The sequence below is a fragment of the Gadus morhua genome, chromosome 21, assembly GCF_902167405.1.
Source record: "Gadus morhua chromosome 21, gadMor3.0, whole genome shotgun sequence".
Lineage (NCBI taxonomy): Eukaryota > Metazoa > Chordata > Actinopteri > Gadiformes > Gadidae > Gadus > Gadus morhua.
This window is the reverse complement of record NC_044068.1, coordinates 2297962-2314209: the sequence shown is the minus strand read 5'-3', so window position 1 is coordinate 2314209 and position 16248 is coordinate 2297962. Positions and strand designations below refer to the sequence as shown.

The 16248-nt window shown below is 51.2% G+C and overlaps 1 protein-coding gene across 7 annotated transcripts in view; it reads left to right on the top strand.

Annotated features, from left to right (window-relative positions):
• Positions 1-340: 340 nt before the first annotated feature.
• kidins220b (kinase D-interacting substrate 220b) overlaps positions 341-16248 on the top strand; it is a 35733-nt gene continuing 19825 nt past the window's right edge. For 4 of the 7 annotated variants that reach the window (XM_030345710.1, XM_030345709.1, XM_030345708.1 and 1 more), the window contains exons 1-19: positions 342-551; positions 2988-3129; positions 3661-3759; positions 4344-4442; positions 5963-6061; positions 6555-6656; positions 7140-7238; positions 8033-8230; positions 8662-8760; positions 9696-9794; positions 9980-10078; positions 10266-10443; positions 11193-11357; positions 12051-12230; positions 13141-13306; positions 13391-13548; positions 14868-15157; positions 15387-15527; positions 15892-16129. In XM_030345710.1, the coding sequence (XP_030201570.1) occupies positions 2998-3129; positions 3661-3759; positions 4344-4442; positions 5963-6061; positions 6555-6656; positions 7140-7238; positions 8033-8230; positions 8662-8760; positions 9696-9794; positions 9980-10078; positions 10266-10443; positions 11193-11357; positions 12051-12230; positions 13141-13306; positions 13391-13548; positions 14868-15157; positions 15387-15527; positions 15892-16129 (2641 nt within the window). In that variant the 5' untranslated portion in view covers positions 342-551; positions 2988-2997. Of the gene's footprint in view, positions 552-2987; positions 3130-3660; positions 3760-4343; positions 4443-5962; positions 6062-6554; positions 6657-7139; positions 7239-8032; positions 8231-8661; positions 8761-9695; positions 9795-9979; positions 10079-10265; positions 10444-11192; positions 11358-12050; positions 12231-13140; positions 13307-13390; positions 13549-14867; positions 15158-15386; positions 15528-15891; positions 16130-16248 lie in introns of all 7 variants that reach the window. The other 3 variants (XR_003974342.1, XM_030345712.1, XM_030345713.1) reach the window with 2 other exon arrangements.

The window sequence follows — 16248 nt, the reverse complement described above, 5'->3', positions numbered from 1 at the left end:
CTCGGACCTGTGGGCCCAGCAGGTGTTTGTGGTTCCTACTGTGGACTACATGGTGAAGGTGTGTGGTTATTATCAACACAACATCGTCAACCCCATCAGCGAGGCTATTCCGTGTCCTGCACTGACTCTATTTACTGTTTACAATAGAAACAGGCCCGGCTATTGGTTCAGTTCTACACAATGAAGCTCATTACCGTTGACTAGAAGACTCAGAATGTTCCAGCTTTCACTGGACTAGACGGCGGGGCTGCGACATTTACTGTCTTCTGTATAAATTACTTGGTTTCATTCCTTTATCCTCTCTTTCTTCATCACCCCATCCTCCTCTGTTGCTGTGCGCGTCACGGCAGGGGGCGGGGCTTGTCCGTGATTGACTCGCAGCGTCTCTTCAGCTCCACTGTTTTTCTGCTCCACAAAATGGCTGTAGTGTGGGATGGGGAATAGACTGCTGCCTTTCATCTAGAGGAGACCCGCAGAAGACACATCTCCCATCGGGACCCGTGCCGCCCGAACCGGACCGACCCCTCATCTCTCACCGGCGGTGTTTAACGGTGAATACTGAAACGGTTCTGAGTCCTAATGATCGATGCGTGCTTTGATTGACAGTTGTCAGATTGGAGCGTATCGTTATTTGTGGTAGAGGAGCAGTAATGTGTGTGCGTGTGTTTATTGTAAGCTGTTTATTATATGCCTGCTATAATAAATGTGGCTGAATGCGTTTGGGGCGTTAGGACGTCGTTATTACCGTAGCGAGTTAACGTTTAACGGTGGGATGCAGGAGATTATTCATGAAGGGAAAGGGTGTGTATGTGTATCATGTGTAGGTGTATGTATGTGTGTGTGTTTGTGTGTACGTGTGTCTCCGTCCGTGCACAATAACAATGTCTAACATGACCTTGTATCGCCGTGTCTTGTGTTTGATATAATGATATAATTATATACTGATATAAAGGTGTGATGCAGAATAGGGCCAAATGTAACGGAATGTGAAAATTTTCCGTTTACAATTTGATTTTGTTCAATATTTTTGCACCGGATCTCATTCAGATGGGTTAAACATTATTATATACGCCTCGTAAAACAGCTTCAGCTCGTGTTTTCAATCACGTTTTTAGAAAACCTGCTCATCGAAATTTGTATGGAGCGCCGTGTTTATAAACGGGCTTCATTGGACGCGCGGGCCTTCAGACGGTCTGACCTCGTTATCCTGCACGACTCAGACTGGCTGAGGTCTGTGATTTCAACGCATTCCCCCGAATGGGGGTGTTCTGGTCGATAAACAGGACCCGGGGGGTCTGTGGGCGTTAACGTACTCATAACAGTCCCATTATATTCCACGTCTGGGATAAGGACATAACAGCGCCACCACTAGACCGTTATGGGAAACGCAACAAGAGTTACCGAGAAGCTTATTAAACACTTTACGGGGAACGAATATTAGATTCATTCCTTGGAAGGAAGGAAGGAAGGAAGGAAGGAAGGAAGGAAGGAAGGAAGGAAGGAAGGAAGGAAGGAAGGAAGGAAGGGGGGGGAGAGAGAGAGAGAGAGAGAGAGAGAGAGAGAGAGAGAGAGAGAGAGAGAGAGAGAGAGAGAGAGAGAGAGAGAGAGAGAGAGAGAGAGAGAAAAAAAACATACATAAATAGCAATATGTCTGGCTGTCTGCAAGTAATCCCAGGAAACTGATGCTGCTGCTGACAGATAGACAGACAGAAATGCAGACAGGCCGGTCCTGGTTTGAAGACTGTGTTGGTGACAGAATTCCTGACATCTAAGAAATGTCAGCTTGCCCTTGCTGAGGCGCTAATATAGCTAGCAATGCTATCTTCAAACACGTTACTGATCAGTATCGCAACAAACGCCTGTGCAGAGGTAGATAGGAGAGAGCTAGTTGCTGGCCATCTTGTAGCAGCTAGCTCTCAGCGCTTTACCAATAACCTAGCAGTTAGCTCTTTCATCTCTCAATAGCTTGGCAGATAGCCCTCTTATCTCTAAAGATAGCCCGGAAGCTAGCTCTCTGCAAATAGCCTGGCAATTATCTCTCTCATCTCTCCAGCTAGCCTGTTAGCTAGCCCTCTTAACTCTGTAGACAGTCTGCCAGCTAGCTCCATCTGCTACAGCCAGCCTTCTAGCTTATGTGCATTAGCGTCACACTCTACTTTGGAAAAGTAAAAAGTTTGTAGTAGTTTGTGCTGTACGAAAATATATATTGTGACTGCAAATTAATGACAACTCAAAATATCGGTTTCAATTTCTGTTGTGATGAAAAGATATCGAAATCGGCCTTGAAAAACCCTATTGGTCGACCTTGAGCCTCAGACACGATCAGTAGAACCCAGACACAATCAGTAGAACCCAGACACGATCAGTAGAACCCAGACATGACCAGTAGAACCAAGACACGACCAGTAGAACCCAGAAACGACCAGTAGAAACCCAGACATGACCAGTAGAATCCAGACACGATCATTAGAACCCAGACACGACCAGTAGAACCCAGACACGATCAGTAGAACCCAGACACGACCAGTAGAACCCAGACAAGATCATTAGAACCCAGACACGACCAGTAGAACCCAGACACGATCAGTAGAACCCAGACACAACCAGTAGAACCCAGACACGATCATTAGAACCCAGACACGACCAGTAGAACCCAGACACGATCAGTAGAACCCAGACACTACCAGTAAAACCCAGACACGATCAGTAGAACCCAGACACGACCAGTAGAACCCAGGCACGATCAGTAGAACCCAGACACGACCAGTAGAACCCAGACACGATCAGTAGAACCCAGACACGATCAGTAGAACCCAGACACGATCAGTAGAACCCAGACACGATCAGTAGAACCCAGACACGACCAGTAGAACCCAGACGACCCAAGAGTGCTCCAGTTCTTGTACTGTTACGATCCTACTTTCACTGGGGTACCGTTCGGACCCGATCCGCCCAGCCTTCTCCTGACCCCCCTCCCTCCCCTGCAGAGCCGTAACCATGGACACCACCACCTCCATCAAGATGACCACGCTGGCCATCCAGAACCTGTTCAGCTACGTGGAGGAGGAGAACCTGGGGGCACTGAAGTCCCACCTGGACCGCTTCAAGGAGGTGGACGGCCGCAGCGACGTGAGCCCCGCCCTCCTCTTCCTCCTCCTCCTCACCTTCACCATCATCTTCACCTTCTTCACCATCAACAACAACATCACCCTCATATTCAGCATCCTCACCTTCGTCATCATCATCATCATCATCATCATCATCTCATTCACACCATCTTCATCATCATCCCCATCCTCACCGTCATTCATCATCACCCTCAGCTACATCATGAGCTTTATCATCCCCCCCCGTTTCATCTTCGTCACCATCACCCTCATCATCATTATCTTCATTAGCTTATCATCACCTTCAATTGAATCTCCAGCCTCCTCCTCTTCCTCCTCCTCATCAGCCCATCTTCGTTCAGAACAACCGCCACACCTCCGCCTGAATCACACTCGCTGCAGACACAATCTACAGCTGTAGATCTACAGTAATAGATCCACAGTTATAGACTTACAGTCAAGGCTCAATGATCATTGGAATCATGGAGTGAGCTATTGGTTTGTTATTAATGAGTGTGTGTTTGTGTGTGTGTGTATTCGTGTGTGGTAACAGAATGGTCAGACTCCCCTGATGTTGGCCTCTGAGCAAGGCAGCCTGGAGATCGTTCAGGAGCTGATCAGGAGGGGAGCCAACGTCAACCTGGACGACGTGGTAATCAATCAATCAATACTCAATCAATAACCTATCTGCTGCATCTCTCTGTCGCTCTGTCTCTAGTTCCATCTTATCTCATCTATCAATCCTTCTTCTATCACTCTGTTGTGTCTTCGTTCTACTGTATCTATCTCTATCTCTAATCACTATCTATTGATCTCTTTCTATCCACTCTACATCCATTTCTCTCCCCATCCCCCTCTCTCTCCATCCCCCCCTCTCTCTTTCTCCCTCCCATCCCCCCCCTCTCTCTCCACCCCCCCCCCTCTCTCTCTCTCTCTCTCTCTCCCCCCATCGCCCCTCTCTCTCTTCATCCCCCTCTCTCTCTCTCTCTCTCTCTCTCCATCCCCCCTCTCTCTCCGTCCCCCCCCCTCTCTCTCTCTCTCCCTCCCCCCTCTCTCTCTCTCTCTCTCCATCCCCCTCTCTCTCTCTATATATACGTATCTCTATCCACCTGGGACACAGCCTCTAACCTACGAACGGGACTGTTCCAGGGAGGTTGTTCCCATGGCAACAAGGTATCCATGTGTTGCCATGGTAACAGCCTCCCTCTCTCTCTCTCTCTCTCTCCCCTCCCCCAGGACTGCTGGTCCGCTTTGATCTCAGGCGCCAAGGAGGGGCACCTGGAGGTGGTCAAGGAGCTGCTGGAGAACAGCGCCTACCTGGAGCACAGAGACATGGTACACAACATGCTAACGACATGCTAACAACATGCTAACAACACATCTACCTGGAGCACAGAGACATGGTACACAACATGCTAACGACATGCTAACAACATGCTAACAACACATCTACCTGGAGCACAGAGACATGGTACACAACATGCTAATGACATGCTAACAACAACACATCTACCTGAAGCACAGAGACATGGTACACAACATGCTAACGACATGCTAACAACACGCTAACAGCATATATACCTGGAGCACAGAGACATGGTACACAGCATGCTAACGACATGCTAACAACACGCTAGCAGCATATATACCTGGAGCATAGAGACATGGTAGAGAACATGCTAACCACATGCTAACTACATGCTAACAACACGCTAACAACCCATCTACCTGGAGCACAGAGACATGGTTGATGATGTGCTAGCAACATGCTAACAACACATCTGCCTTGAGCACAGAGACATGGTAGAGAACATGCTAACGACTTGCTAACCGCATGCTAGCAACACCAATAGTCTAGAGTCCGATACGAAGCGAGCAGACTAGTCCAGCCCGTTCCATCGTGACCAGTATGTAGTGTGGGAACCCCATCAGACCAGTACATGTTAGAGAGGAGTTCCGTGATCACCGTGGACACCAGGGTCGTTAGAATTCTGAGCGTTGGTACATCGGGTACGGTCACCGAGGCAACCACCGACCAAGGTTCCAGACCTCCGCGGTCACAGAGCCTCCGGTTACCTAGCAACTGGGAGGCTGTCAGGATGAATGTGAGACCTCGACCAGGCCAATAGAAGACAGAGACTGATTTATTGATCCATCCATTCACCGTGGTTCGGGGACCAGATCATGATGAAATCAAGCAGATTTTGGCTTCAAGAATATCTATATGTTTATGAATCATTACATACATACATACATCTCGTCCATCTCCATGATTGATCTATCATGTTATTGATTAGATATTGATCTATGAAGTTATGTATTGATCAGATATTGATCTATAATGTTATAGATCAGATATTGATCTAGAATGTTATGCATTGAACAGATATTGATATATAATTGTATGTATTGATGATCTATAATGATCTATTGATCAGATATTGGTCTATAATGTTATGTATTGATCAGATATTAATCTATAATGTTATGTTTGGAACAGATATTGATCGATACTGTTATGTATTGATCAGATATTGATCTATAATGTTATTGATCAGATATTGATCTATAATGTTATGTATTGATCAGATATTGATCTATAATGTTATGTATTGAACAGATATTGATCGATACTGTTATGTATTGATCAGATATTGATCTATAATGTTATTGATCAGATATTGATCTAGAATGTTATGTATTGAACAGATATTGATCGATACTGTTATGTATTGATCAGATATTGATTATAATGTTATTGATCAGATATTGATCTATAATGTTATTGACCAGATATTGATCTATAATGTTGTGTATTGATCAGATATTGATCTATAATGTTCTGTATTGAACAGGGTGGCTGGACAGCCCTTATGTGGGCTGCCTATAAAGGTCGCGTGGAGGTCTGCGAGCTTCTACTGGAGAATGGAGCCAACCCCAACACAACAGGACAGGTAACACACACACACACACACACACACACACACACACACACACACACACACACACACACACACACACACACACACACACACACAGCTGACCACTTAACCAAGATATTATTAAGCTCACATTCACCTGCCACCTGTCTGTCTCTCTCCACCCGTCTCTCTACCCCTCTGTGTCCACCTGTCTGTCCACCTGTCTGTCTCTCTCCACCCCTCTGTCTGTCCACCTGTCTGTCCCCCTGTCTGTCCCCCTGTCTGTCCACCTGTCTGTCTCTCTCCACCCCTCTGTCTGTCCACCTGTCTGTCCCCCTGTCTGTCCCCCTGTCTGTCTCTCTCCACCCCTCTGTCTGTCCACCTGTCTGTCTCTCTCCACCCCTCTGTCTGTCCACCTGTCTGTCCACCTGTCTGTCCACCTGTCTGTCCACCTGTCTGTCCCCCTGTCTGTCCCCCTGTCTGTCCACCTGTCTGTCCCCCTGTCTGTCCACCTGTCTGTCTGCAGCAGTACAGTGTGTATCCTATCATCTGGGCGGCGGGGCGCGGCCACGCCGACATCGTCAAGCTGCTCCTCGACAACGGAGCCAAGGTCAACTGCTCCGACAAGGTGAGCTAGCATCGGTTAGCATCAGCGGCTCCCATCCACTAGCATCAGTTAGCATCAGCTTCCATCCACTAGCCTCAGCTAGCATCAAACATCGTTCAGCTAGCATCAGTTAGCATCAAACCTCCATCACCTAGCATCAGTTAGCTTTAGCTTCCATCCGCTACCATCAGTTAGCATCAGCTTCCATCCGGTAGCATAAGTGTTCCCATGGCATTACTTTCCATTCCCTGAAATCAATAAGCGTTGGATTTCATCAATTAGCGTCTGTTAGCATCGCCTCAATCCACATCAATTATATTTAGCCAACATCAGTTACAATTGGAATACTTTACCTGGTTCTCAATCACCAAGAAGGTCAGTCATGGTCAGCTAGCATAAGCTAACACCTGTGTGTGTGTGTGTGTGTGTGTGTGTGTGTGTGTGTGTGTGTGTGTGTGTGTGTGTGTGTGTGTGTGTGTGTGTGTGTGTGTGTGTGTGTTGCAGTACGGCACCACCCCTCTGATCTGGGCCTCCAGGAAGGGTCACTTCGAGAGTGTGATGCACCTGCTGGAGAACGGAGCGGATGTCGACCAGGAGGGGGCGGTATGTTCCTACATATACTCACTATACACTTATCTACACAGTGTTACCGACGCTAAGCTAACCGAAGCTAAGCTACAGGGTTAGCTCATCTAATGATAAAGCTAGGCTTCAGTGTTACAGACGCTAAGGTAACTGAAGCTAAGCTGCAGTGTTACCGACGCTAAGCTAACCGAAGCTAAGCTACAGTGTTACCGAAGCTAAGCTAACTGAAGCTAAGCTAGAGTTCTAGCTCCTCCACTGATGCTACACTGTATCTCATCCACGGCCTCATCCCCAGCAGGATCGATTAACTGATCTGGGATCAGCATCCTAGTGTATGAACTGAGGGGTTAACCAGTAACCAGGTCACTAACCGCTAGTGTATGAACTGAGGGGTTAACCAGTAGCTGGTCACTGACCACTGAGAGGTTAACCAGTAGCCAGGTCACTATCAGCTAGTGTATGAACTGAGGGGTTAACCAGTAGCTGGTCACTAACAGCTAGTGTATGAACTGAGGGGTTAACCAGTAGCTGGTCACTAACAGCTAGTTTATGAACTGAGGGGTTAACCAGTAGCTGGTCACTGACCACTGAGGGGTTAACCAGTAGCCAGGTCACTAACAGCTAGTGTATGAACTGAGGGGTTAACCAGTAGCTGGTCACTAACAGCTAGTGTATGAACTGAGGGGTTAACCAGTAGCTGGTCACTAACAGCTAGTTTATGAACTGAGGGGTTAACCAGTAGCTGGTCACTGACCACTGAGGGGTTAACCAGTAGCTGGTCACTGACCTGTGGTCCGGTCCCTGGGCTCCAGAACTCGATGACGGCCCTGATCGTGGGGGTGAAGGGGGGCTTCTCGGAGGTGGTGAAGGAGCTGCTGAAGAGGAACCCCAACGTCAACATGACGGACAAGGACGGCAACACCGCGCTGATGATCGCCGCCAAGGAGGGCCACACCGAGATCGTCCAGGACCTGCTGGACGCCGGCACCTACGTCAACATCCCCGACCGGGTCAGAGCACGCATTGAAACAACTGGCATCACGTCAACCGATTAGCATAACTCAAGCCACTAGATAAACTTAAAAGTCTCACAACGCAAACCAACTAGCATCATGCTAACCATTACCAACGAGCTAAACTCCCCCATGTAGTACAACCCAACCAGCTAGCACAATGCTAACAGGCCCAATAATTAGAAGTAGCATAACTTACCCAACGAGCATAACGCTAACCGTTCCATCCAATAATAACCACACAGTGAAGCTACGTACCGTGTGTGGTTCGGTGAGGGTGAATCTGACTGACTGTAACTAACTCTAATGAGTATGCGTGTGGGGTTCTGTGTGTGTGTGTGTGTGTGGTCCTGTGTGTGTGTGTGTGTGTGTGGTTCTGTGTGTGTGTGTGTGTGGTTCTGTGTGTGTGTGTGTGTGTGGTTCTCCAGAGCGGGGACACAGTTCTGATCGGAGCCGTGCGGGGCGGACACGTGGAGATCGTCAAAGCTCTGCTGCAGAAGTACGCTGACATCGACATCAGAGGACAGGTGAGGACCCCATGACCCCACCATGACCCCATGACCCCACCAGGACCCCCATAACCCCACCATGACCCCATGACCCCACCAGGACCCCGTCTGACCCCCATGACCCCATCACGACCCCCATGACCCAATCAGGACCCCCATGACCCCATCAGGACCCCCATGACCCCACCAGGACCCCATGACCCCATCACGACCCCCATGACCACATCACGACCCCCATGACCCCATCACGACCCCCATGACCCCAATGACCCCACCAGGACCCCCATGACCCCATCACGACCCCCATTGCCCCATCACGACCCCAATGACCCCATCAGGACCCCAATGACCCCCATGACCCCATCAGGACCCCCATGACCCCACCAGGACCCCCATGACCCCATCAGGATCCCCATGACCCCACCAGGACCCCCATGACCCCACCAGGACCCCCATGACCCCACCAGGACCCCCATGACCCCATCAGGATCCCCATGACCCCACCAGGACCCCCATGACTCCATCAGGACCCCCATGACCCCATCACGACCCCCATGACCCCAATGACCCCACCAGGACCCCCATGACCCCATCACGACCCCCATTGCCCCATCACGACCCCAATGACCCCATCACGACCCCAATGACCCCATCAGGACCCCCATGACCCCACCAGGACCCCCATGACTCCATCAGGACCCCCATGACCCCATCAGGACCCCCATGACCCCATCAGGATCCCCATGACCCCACCAGGACCCCCATGACTCCATCAGGACCCCCATGACTCCACCAGGACCCCATAAACCAAGGTCCCCACAAAACACCCTCAGAAGATTGTGATTGGCCGCAGTTGGCCGTGCTGGTCTGTGGTTGGCCGCGCTGGGCCGTGCTGGTCTGTGGTTGGCCACGCTGGGCCGTGCTGCTCTGTGATTGGCTGTGTGGTTCCTCAGGAGAACAAGACGGCGCTGTACTGGGCGGTGGAGAAGGGGAACGCCACCATGGTCCGAGACATCCTGCAGTGCAACCCCGACACAGAGAACTGCACCAAGGTACCGTCTGTCTGTCTGTCTGTCTGTCTGTCTGTCTGTCTGTCTGTCTGTCTGTCTGCATGACTCGCTCTAGGATATACACTGTATGCTCACTCTCTTTCTCTAGGATGGAGAGACACTGTAATGCTGCTCTATCTCTCTCTCTTTGATAGAGAGACACTGTAACCCTCTCTCTCTCTCTCCAGGATGGAGAGACTCCTCTGATCAAAGCCACTAAGATGAGGAACATCGACATTGTTGAGCTGCTGCTGGATAAAGGAGCCAAGGTTTCAGCAGTGGACAAAGTAAGCCTCCAGTTAACAAGTTAACGGTTACCAGTTAACCAGTTCGCCAGTTCACCAGTTAACCTATTCGCCAGTAACCACCAACCTATCTAGAATAATTAAATTGTTTTGCTTTTTGGTTTTATTTTCCAAACGAGGGGCTTTTACTGTGGAGGATTCTTCCAGCTCCCTGTTTCCTGTGTTTCAGAAAGGAGACACGCCCCTCCACATCGCCATCCGGGGGCGGAGCCGGCGGCTGGCCGAGCTGCTGCTGAGGAACCCCAAAGATGGCCGCCTGCTGTACCGGCCCAACAAGGCGGGAGAGACGCCGTACAACATCGACTGCAGCCACCAGAAGAGCATCCTCACGCAGATCTTTGGAGCGCGTGAGTCCCCATCCATTAGTCAGCCTGCCCCATCTGAAGCTATCATCCTGATCCATTAGTCAGCCTGATGACTCAGGTGGTGATGATGTGTCATTAGTCAGCCTGAATCCATGAGTCAGCCTGAATCCATGAGTCACCCTGAATCCATAAGTCAGCCTGCTGCCTCTGAACCTATCATCCTGGATCCATTAGTCTGCCTGATGACTCTGAACCTATCATCCTGGATCCATTAGTCAGCCTGATGACTCAGATGGTGATGATGTGTCTGTCAGTCATCATGAATCTATTACTCAGCCTGATGACAGAAATACATCAATGTAATATAAACCAATTACTCAGCATGCCATGATCTATTAGTCACCCTGATACCATGGGTATCTATTAGTCAGCCTGATGATAGATTCAAAAGCTATTGATGTGTCTATTAGTCATCCTTTATCTATTAGTCAGCCTGATTATGAAATAACAATGACATGTCTCTATGTGTATGTGCGTGTCTGTATGTGTGTGTGTGTGTGTGTGTGTGTGTGTGTGTGTGTGTGTGTGTGTGTGTGTGTGTGTGTCTGTATACGTGTATGTTTGTGTATGTTTCTGTATGTGTGTGTGTCCCTGTGTGTGTGTGTTTGTCTGTATGTGTGTCTGTCCCTGTGTGTGTGTGTTTGTCTGTATGTGTGTCTGTCTCTGTGTGTGTCTGTCTCTCTGTGTGTGTGTTTGTCTGTCTGTGTGTGTTGGTCTCTCTCTCTCTGCAGGCCACCTGTCCCCCTCTGAGTGCGACGGGGACATGCTAGGCTACGACCTGTACAGCAGCGCGCTGGCAGACATCCTGAGCGAGCCCACCATGCAGCCGCCCATCTGCGTGGGGCTGTACGCCCAGTGGGGCAGCGGCAAGTCCTTCCTGCTCAAGAAGCTGGAGGGTGAGCGCCAGGCTAACGGGCTAGCTACACACCCAGGAGCCCTTATGAAGACCCCAGGCTAGGCTAACCAATGAGCTAAACACATAATAGCCCTGATGAAGGCCCCAGGCTAGGCTAACTAGCGAGCTAAACACCTATAGGAGCTCTTATGAGGACCCCAGGCTAGGCTAACTAGCGAGCTACACACCTATAGGAGCTCTTATGAAGACCCCAGGCTAGGCTAACTAGCGAGCTACACAACTATAGGAGCTCTTATGAGGACCCCAGGCTAGGCTAACTAGCGAGCTACACACCTATAGGAGCTCTTATGAAGACCCCAGGCTAGTTTAACTAGCGAGCTACACAACTATAAGAGCTCTTAGGAGGACCCCAGGCTAGGCTAACTAGCGAGCTACACACCTATAAGAGCTCTTATGAAGACCCCAGGCTAGGCTAATTAGCGAGCTACACACAGAGGAGCGTTTATGAAGACCCCAGGCTAGGCTAACTAGCGGGCTACACACCTATAGGAGCCCTTTCAAGACCGACCCGGGCTAACTAGCGAGCTACACATCTATAGGAGCCCTTATAAAGACCCCAGGCTAGGCTAGCCGTGCAGTAGCGTTGCTAAAGACCCCAGGCTAGCCTAATACCTGAAGGCTGTTGTCCGGAAAAAATACTTACATCTTCACTCCCCCCCCTCTCCCCCCTCAGACGAGATGAAGACCTTTGCTGGCCAGCAGGTGGAGCCCCTGTTCCAGTTCTCGTGGCTGGTGGTGTTCCTCTCTCTCCTGCTGTGCGCCTCGGTCGCCCTGGTGCTGGGCTTCACCGTGGACCCTAAGCTGGCCATGGCCGTGTCCCTCAGCCTGCTGGCCCTGCTCTACCTCTTCTTCGGTGAGCCCCCCCCCCCCCTTAGAGTTACAGATAAACACTGAGCACAAAGTCCTGGTGTAGAGAACACTGAGCTGATACCAAAGTAAAAGTCCTGGTGTAGAGAACACTGAGCTGATACCAAAGTAAAAGTCCTGGTGTAGAGAACACTGAGCTGATACCAAAGTAAAAGTCCTGGTGTAGAGAACACTGAGCTGATACCAAAGTAAAAGTCCTGGTGTAGAGAACACTGAGCTGATACCAAAGTAAAAGTCCTGGTGTAGAGAACACTGAGCTGATACCAAAGTAAAAGTCCTGGTGTAGAAAACACTGAACTGTTACCAAAGTAAAAGTCCTGGTGTAGAGAACACTGAGCTGATACCAAAGTAAAAGTCCTGGTGTAGAGAACACTGAGCTGATACCAAAGTAAAAGTCCTGGTGTAGAGAACACTGAGCTGATACCAAAGTAAAAGTCCTGGTGTAGAGAACACTGAGCTGATACCAAAGTAAAAGTCCTGGTGTAGAGAACACTGAGCTGATACCAAAGTAAAAGTCCTGGTGTAGAAAACACTGAGCTGTTACCAAAGTAAAAGTCCTGGTGTAGAGAACACTGAGCTGATACCAAAGTAAAAGTCCTGGTGTAGAGAATACTGAGCTGATACCAAAGTAAAAGTCCTGGTGTAGAGAACACTGAGCTGATACCAAAGTAAAAGTCCTGGTGTAGAGAACACTGAGCTGATACCAAAGTAAAAGTCCTGGTGTAGAGAACAATAATCATTCTAATGATTCTATGTTCAACTGGTGGTTCTATGTTCTAATGTTTCTAATAGTTACAGTGGTGGTATAATGGTTCTAATGGTCTTAATGGTTCCAGTGGTGGTTCTAATGGTTCCAGTGGTGGTTCTAATGGTTCTAATGGTTCTAATGGTTCCAGTGGTGGTGTACTTCGGCGGGCGGCGCGAGGGGGAGAACTGGACGTGGGCCTGGGTGCTAAGCACCCGTCTGGCCCGTCACCTTGGTTACCTGGAGCTGCTGCTGAAGCTGATGTTCGTCACGCCGCCGGACCTGCCGGAGCAGAGCACCCGGGCACTTCCTGTCAGGTGACCTCCGCCTCACGCTCCATGGGGGGGGGGGGGGGGTCATGCGGGCTGGGGGGCCTCCTCTAACCGTCCGTCTGTCCTCAGGTTCCTGTTCACCGACTACAACCGTCTGTCCAGCGTGGGCGGGGAGACCTCCATGGCGGAGATGATCGCCACGCTGTCCGACGCCTGCGAGGCCGAGTTCGGCTTCCTGGCCGCCCGACTCTTCAGGGTCTTCAAGACGGAGGACACCCAGGGGAAAGGTCCGTCTGTCCTCCTGTCTGTCTGTCTGTCCTCCTCTCTCTCTCTGTCTGTCTGTCTGTCTGTCTGTCTGTCTGTCTGCCTGTCTGTCTGTCCTCCTCTCTCTGTCTGTCTGTCTGTCTGTCTGTCTGTCTGTCTGTCTGTCCTCCTCTCTCTCTGCCTGTCTGTCCACCTCCTCTCTCTCTCTGTCCGTTTGTCTGTCTCTCTGTCCGTCCTCCTCTGTCTGTCTGTCCTCCTCTCTCTCTCTCTGTCTGTCTGTCCTCCTCTCTCTCTCTGTCTGTCTATCCTCCTCTCTCTCTCTGTCTGTCTGTCCTCCTCCCTCTCTGTCTGTCTGTCTGTCTGTCCTCCTCTCTCTCTGTCTGTCTGTCCTCCTCTCTCTCTCTGTCTGTCTCTCTGTCTGTCTGTCTGTCCTCCTCTCTCTGTCTGTCTGTCTGTCTGTCCTCCTCTCTCTGTCTGTCTGTCTGTCTGTCCTCCTCTCTCTCTGTCTGTCTGTCTGTCTGTCCTCCTCTCTCTCTGTCTGTCCTCCTCTCTCTCTGTCTGTCTGTCTGCCTGTCCTCCTCTCTCTCTGTCTGTCTCTCTGTCTGTCTGTCCTCCTCTCTCTGTCTGTCTGTCCTCCTCTCTCTCTGTCTGTCTGTCTGTCTGTCTGTCTGTCTGTCTGTCTGTCCTCCTCTCTCTCTCTGTCTGTCTGTCCTCTCTCTCTGTCTGTCTGTCTGTCTGTCTGTCCTCTCTGTCTGTCTGTCTGTCTGTCTGTCTGTCCTCCTCTCTGTCTGTCTGTCTGTCCTCCTCTCTCTCTGTCTGTCTGTCTGTCCTCTCTCTCTCTCTGTCTGTCTGTCTGTCCTCCTCTCTCTACCACCAGCACCATGACACTACTACTACACAGAGGAACATCTGGGGGGAGGGAGGGGAGGGGGAGGGAGAAAGGGAGAGAGAGAGGGAGGAACAGGACCAGGTCTTGAGGACTCCTGGTCTCCAGGGATCCAGGTCTCCAGATCCGCTGGTTCCTCTGACCCCCTGGTTCTGTGGTTCCTCTGGTTCCTCTGACCCCCTGGTTCCTCTGACCCTCTGGTTCCTCTGGTTCCTCTGGTTCCCCTGGTTCTCTGGTTCCTCTGACCCCCTGGTTCTCTGGTTCCTCTGGCCCCCTGGTTCTCTGGTTCTCTGGTTCCTCTGACCCTCTGGCTCCTCTGGTTCTCTGGTTCCTCTGACCCCCTGGTTCTCTGGTTCCTCTGACCCTCTGGCTCCTCTGGTTCTCCGGTTCCTCTGACCCCCTGGTTCTCTGGTTCTCCGGTTCCTCTGACCCCCTGGTTCTCCGGTTCCTCCCCAGGTAAGCAGCGGTGGAAGCGGACCTGCTGCGTGCCGTCCTTCGTGCTCTTCCTTCTGGTGCTGGCCTGCCTGATCACGGGGCTGGCGCTGCTGGCCGTGTTCCGGCTGCAGCCCGACCACCAGACGGTGAACGCTGTGCTGGTGGCGGTGGCCAGCCTGGTGGGCCTGGCCCTGCTGCTCAACGTGCGCACCTGGTGGCAGGTGAGCGACTCGGTGCTGCACTCGCAGAGGAAGAGGCTGCACGGCGCCGCCAACAACCTCGCCAAGCTCAAGAGCGAGGGCTTCATGAAGGTGAGGACCTGAGGGAGATCGGGGAGGGGGGGGGGGGGGGGCTTCATGAAGGTGAGGACCTGAGGGAGAACAGGGGGGGGCTTCATGAAGGTGAGGACCTGGTGGGGCTCGTAGAGCAAGGCATTAACCTCGCCAGGGTTGATGGTTGATTTATTTATCGAAACGTGAACCTCTTCCTCCTCCTCCTCCTCTTCCTCCCCCACTTCCTCTTCCTCATCCACTTCCCTAGGTGCTGAAGAGCGAGGTGGAGCTGATGGCCCGCATGGCGAAGAGCATCGACAGCTTCACCCAGAACCAGACCCGCCTGGCCGTCATCATCGACGGCCTGGACTCCTGCGAGCAGGACAAGGTGCTGCAGATGTTGGACACGGTGAGGACGCACACGCACACAAACACGCACACACACACACACACACTTAAAAACACACAACTATGCAACTGCACATCGTACACACACACCATGTCATGAGGAACAAAACATATTCTACGGTCTCTTTGATGTGATTTACTTGTTTGACATCATCTCGTTACCGTGACGATTCTGGCAAAATGTTGCCATGACGATCGCTTGTTTAACCGTTTGAGAAACCCCATCTTTATCAATCTGTCTACTGTCCCTCCCTCCCTCCCTCCCCCTCTCCCTCCCTCCCCCTCCCTCCCTCCCGCTCTCCTCCCCATCTCGCTCCTCCTTTCCCCCTCTCCCTCCCTCTCCTCCCTTCCCCCTCCCCCTCCAGGTGAGGGTCCTCTTCTCCAAGGGCCCGTTCATCTCCATCTTCGCCAGCGACCCCCACATCATCATCAAGGCCATCAACCAGAACCTGAGCAGCGTGCTGCGCGACTCCAACATCAACGGCCACGACTACATGAGGAACATCGTGCACCTGCCCGTCTTCCTGAACAGCCGGGGGCTCAGCTCCGCCCGCAAGCTGGGCCCCGGCCCCGGAGCCCGGGACCCCGCCGCCCCCGCAGACGGTCAGACACACAGGACACACACTATACACACACAAACACATAGTACACACACATACAAACACACGCACGCGCACGCGCGCGCACACACACACACACACACACACACAGTACACACAGTA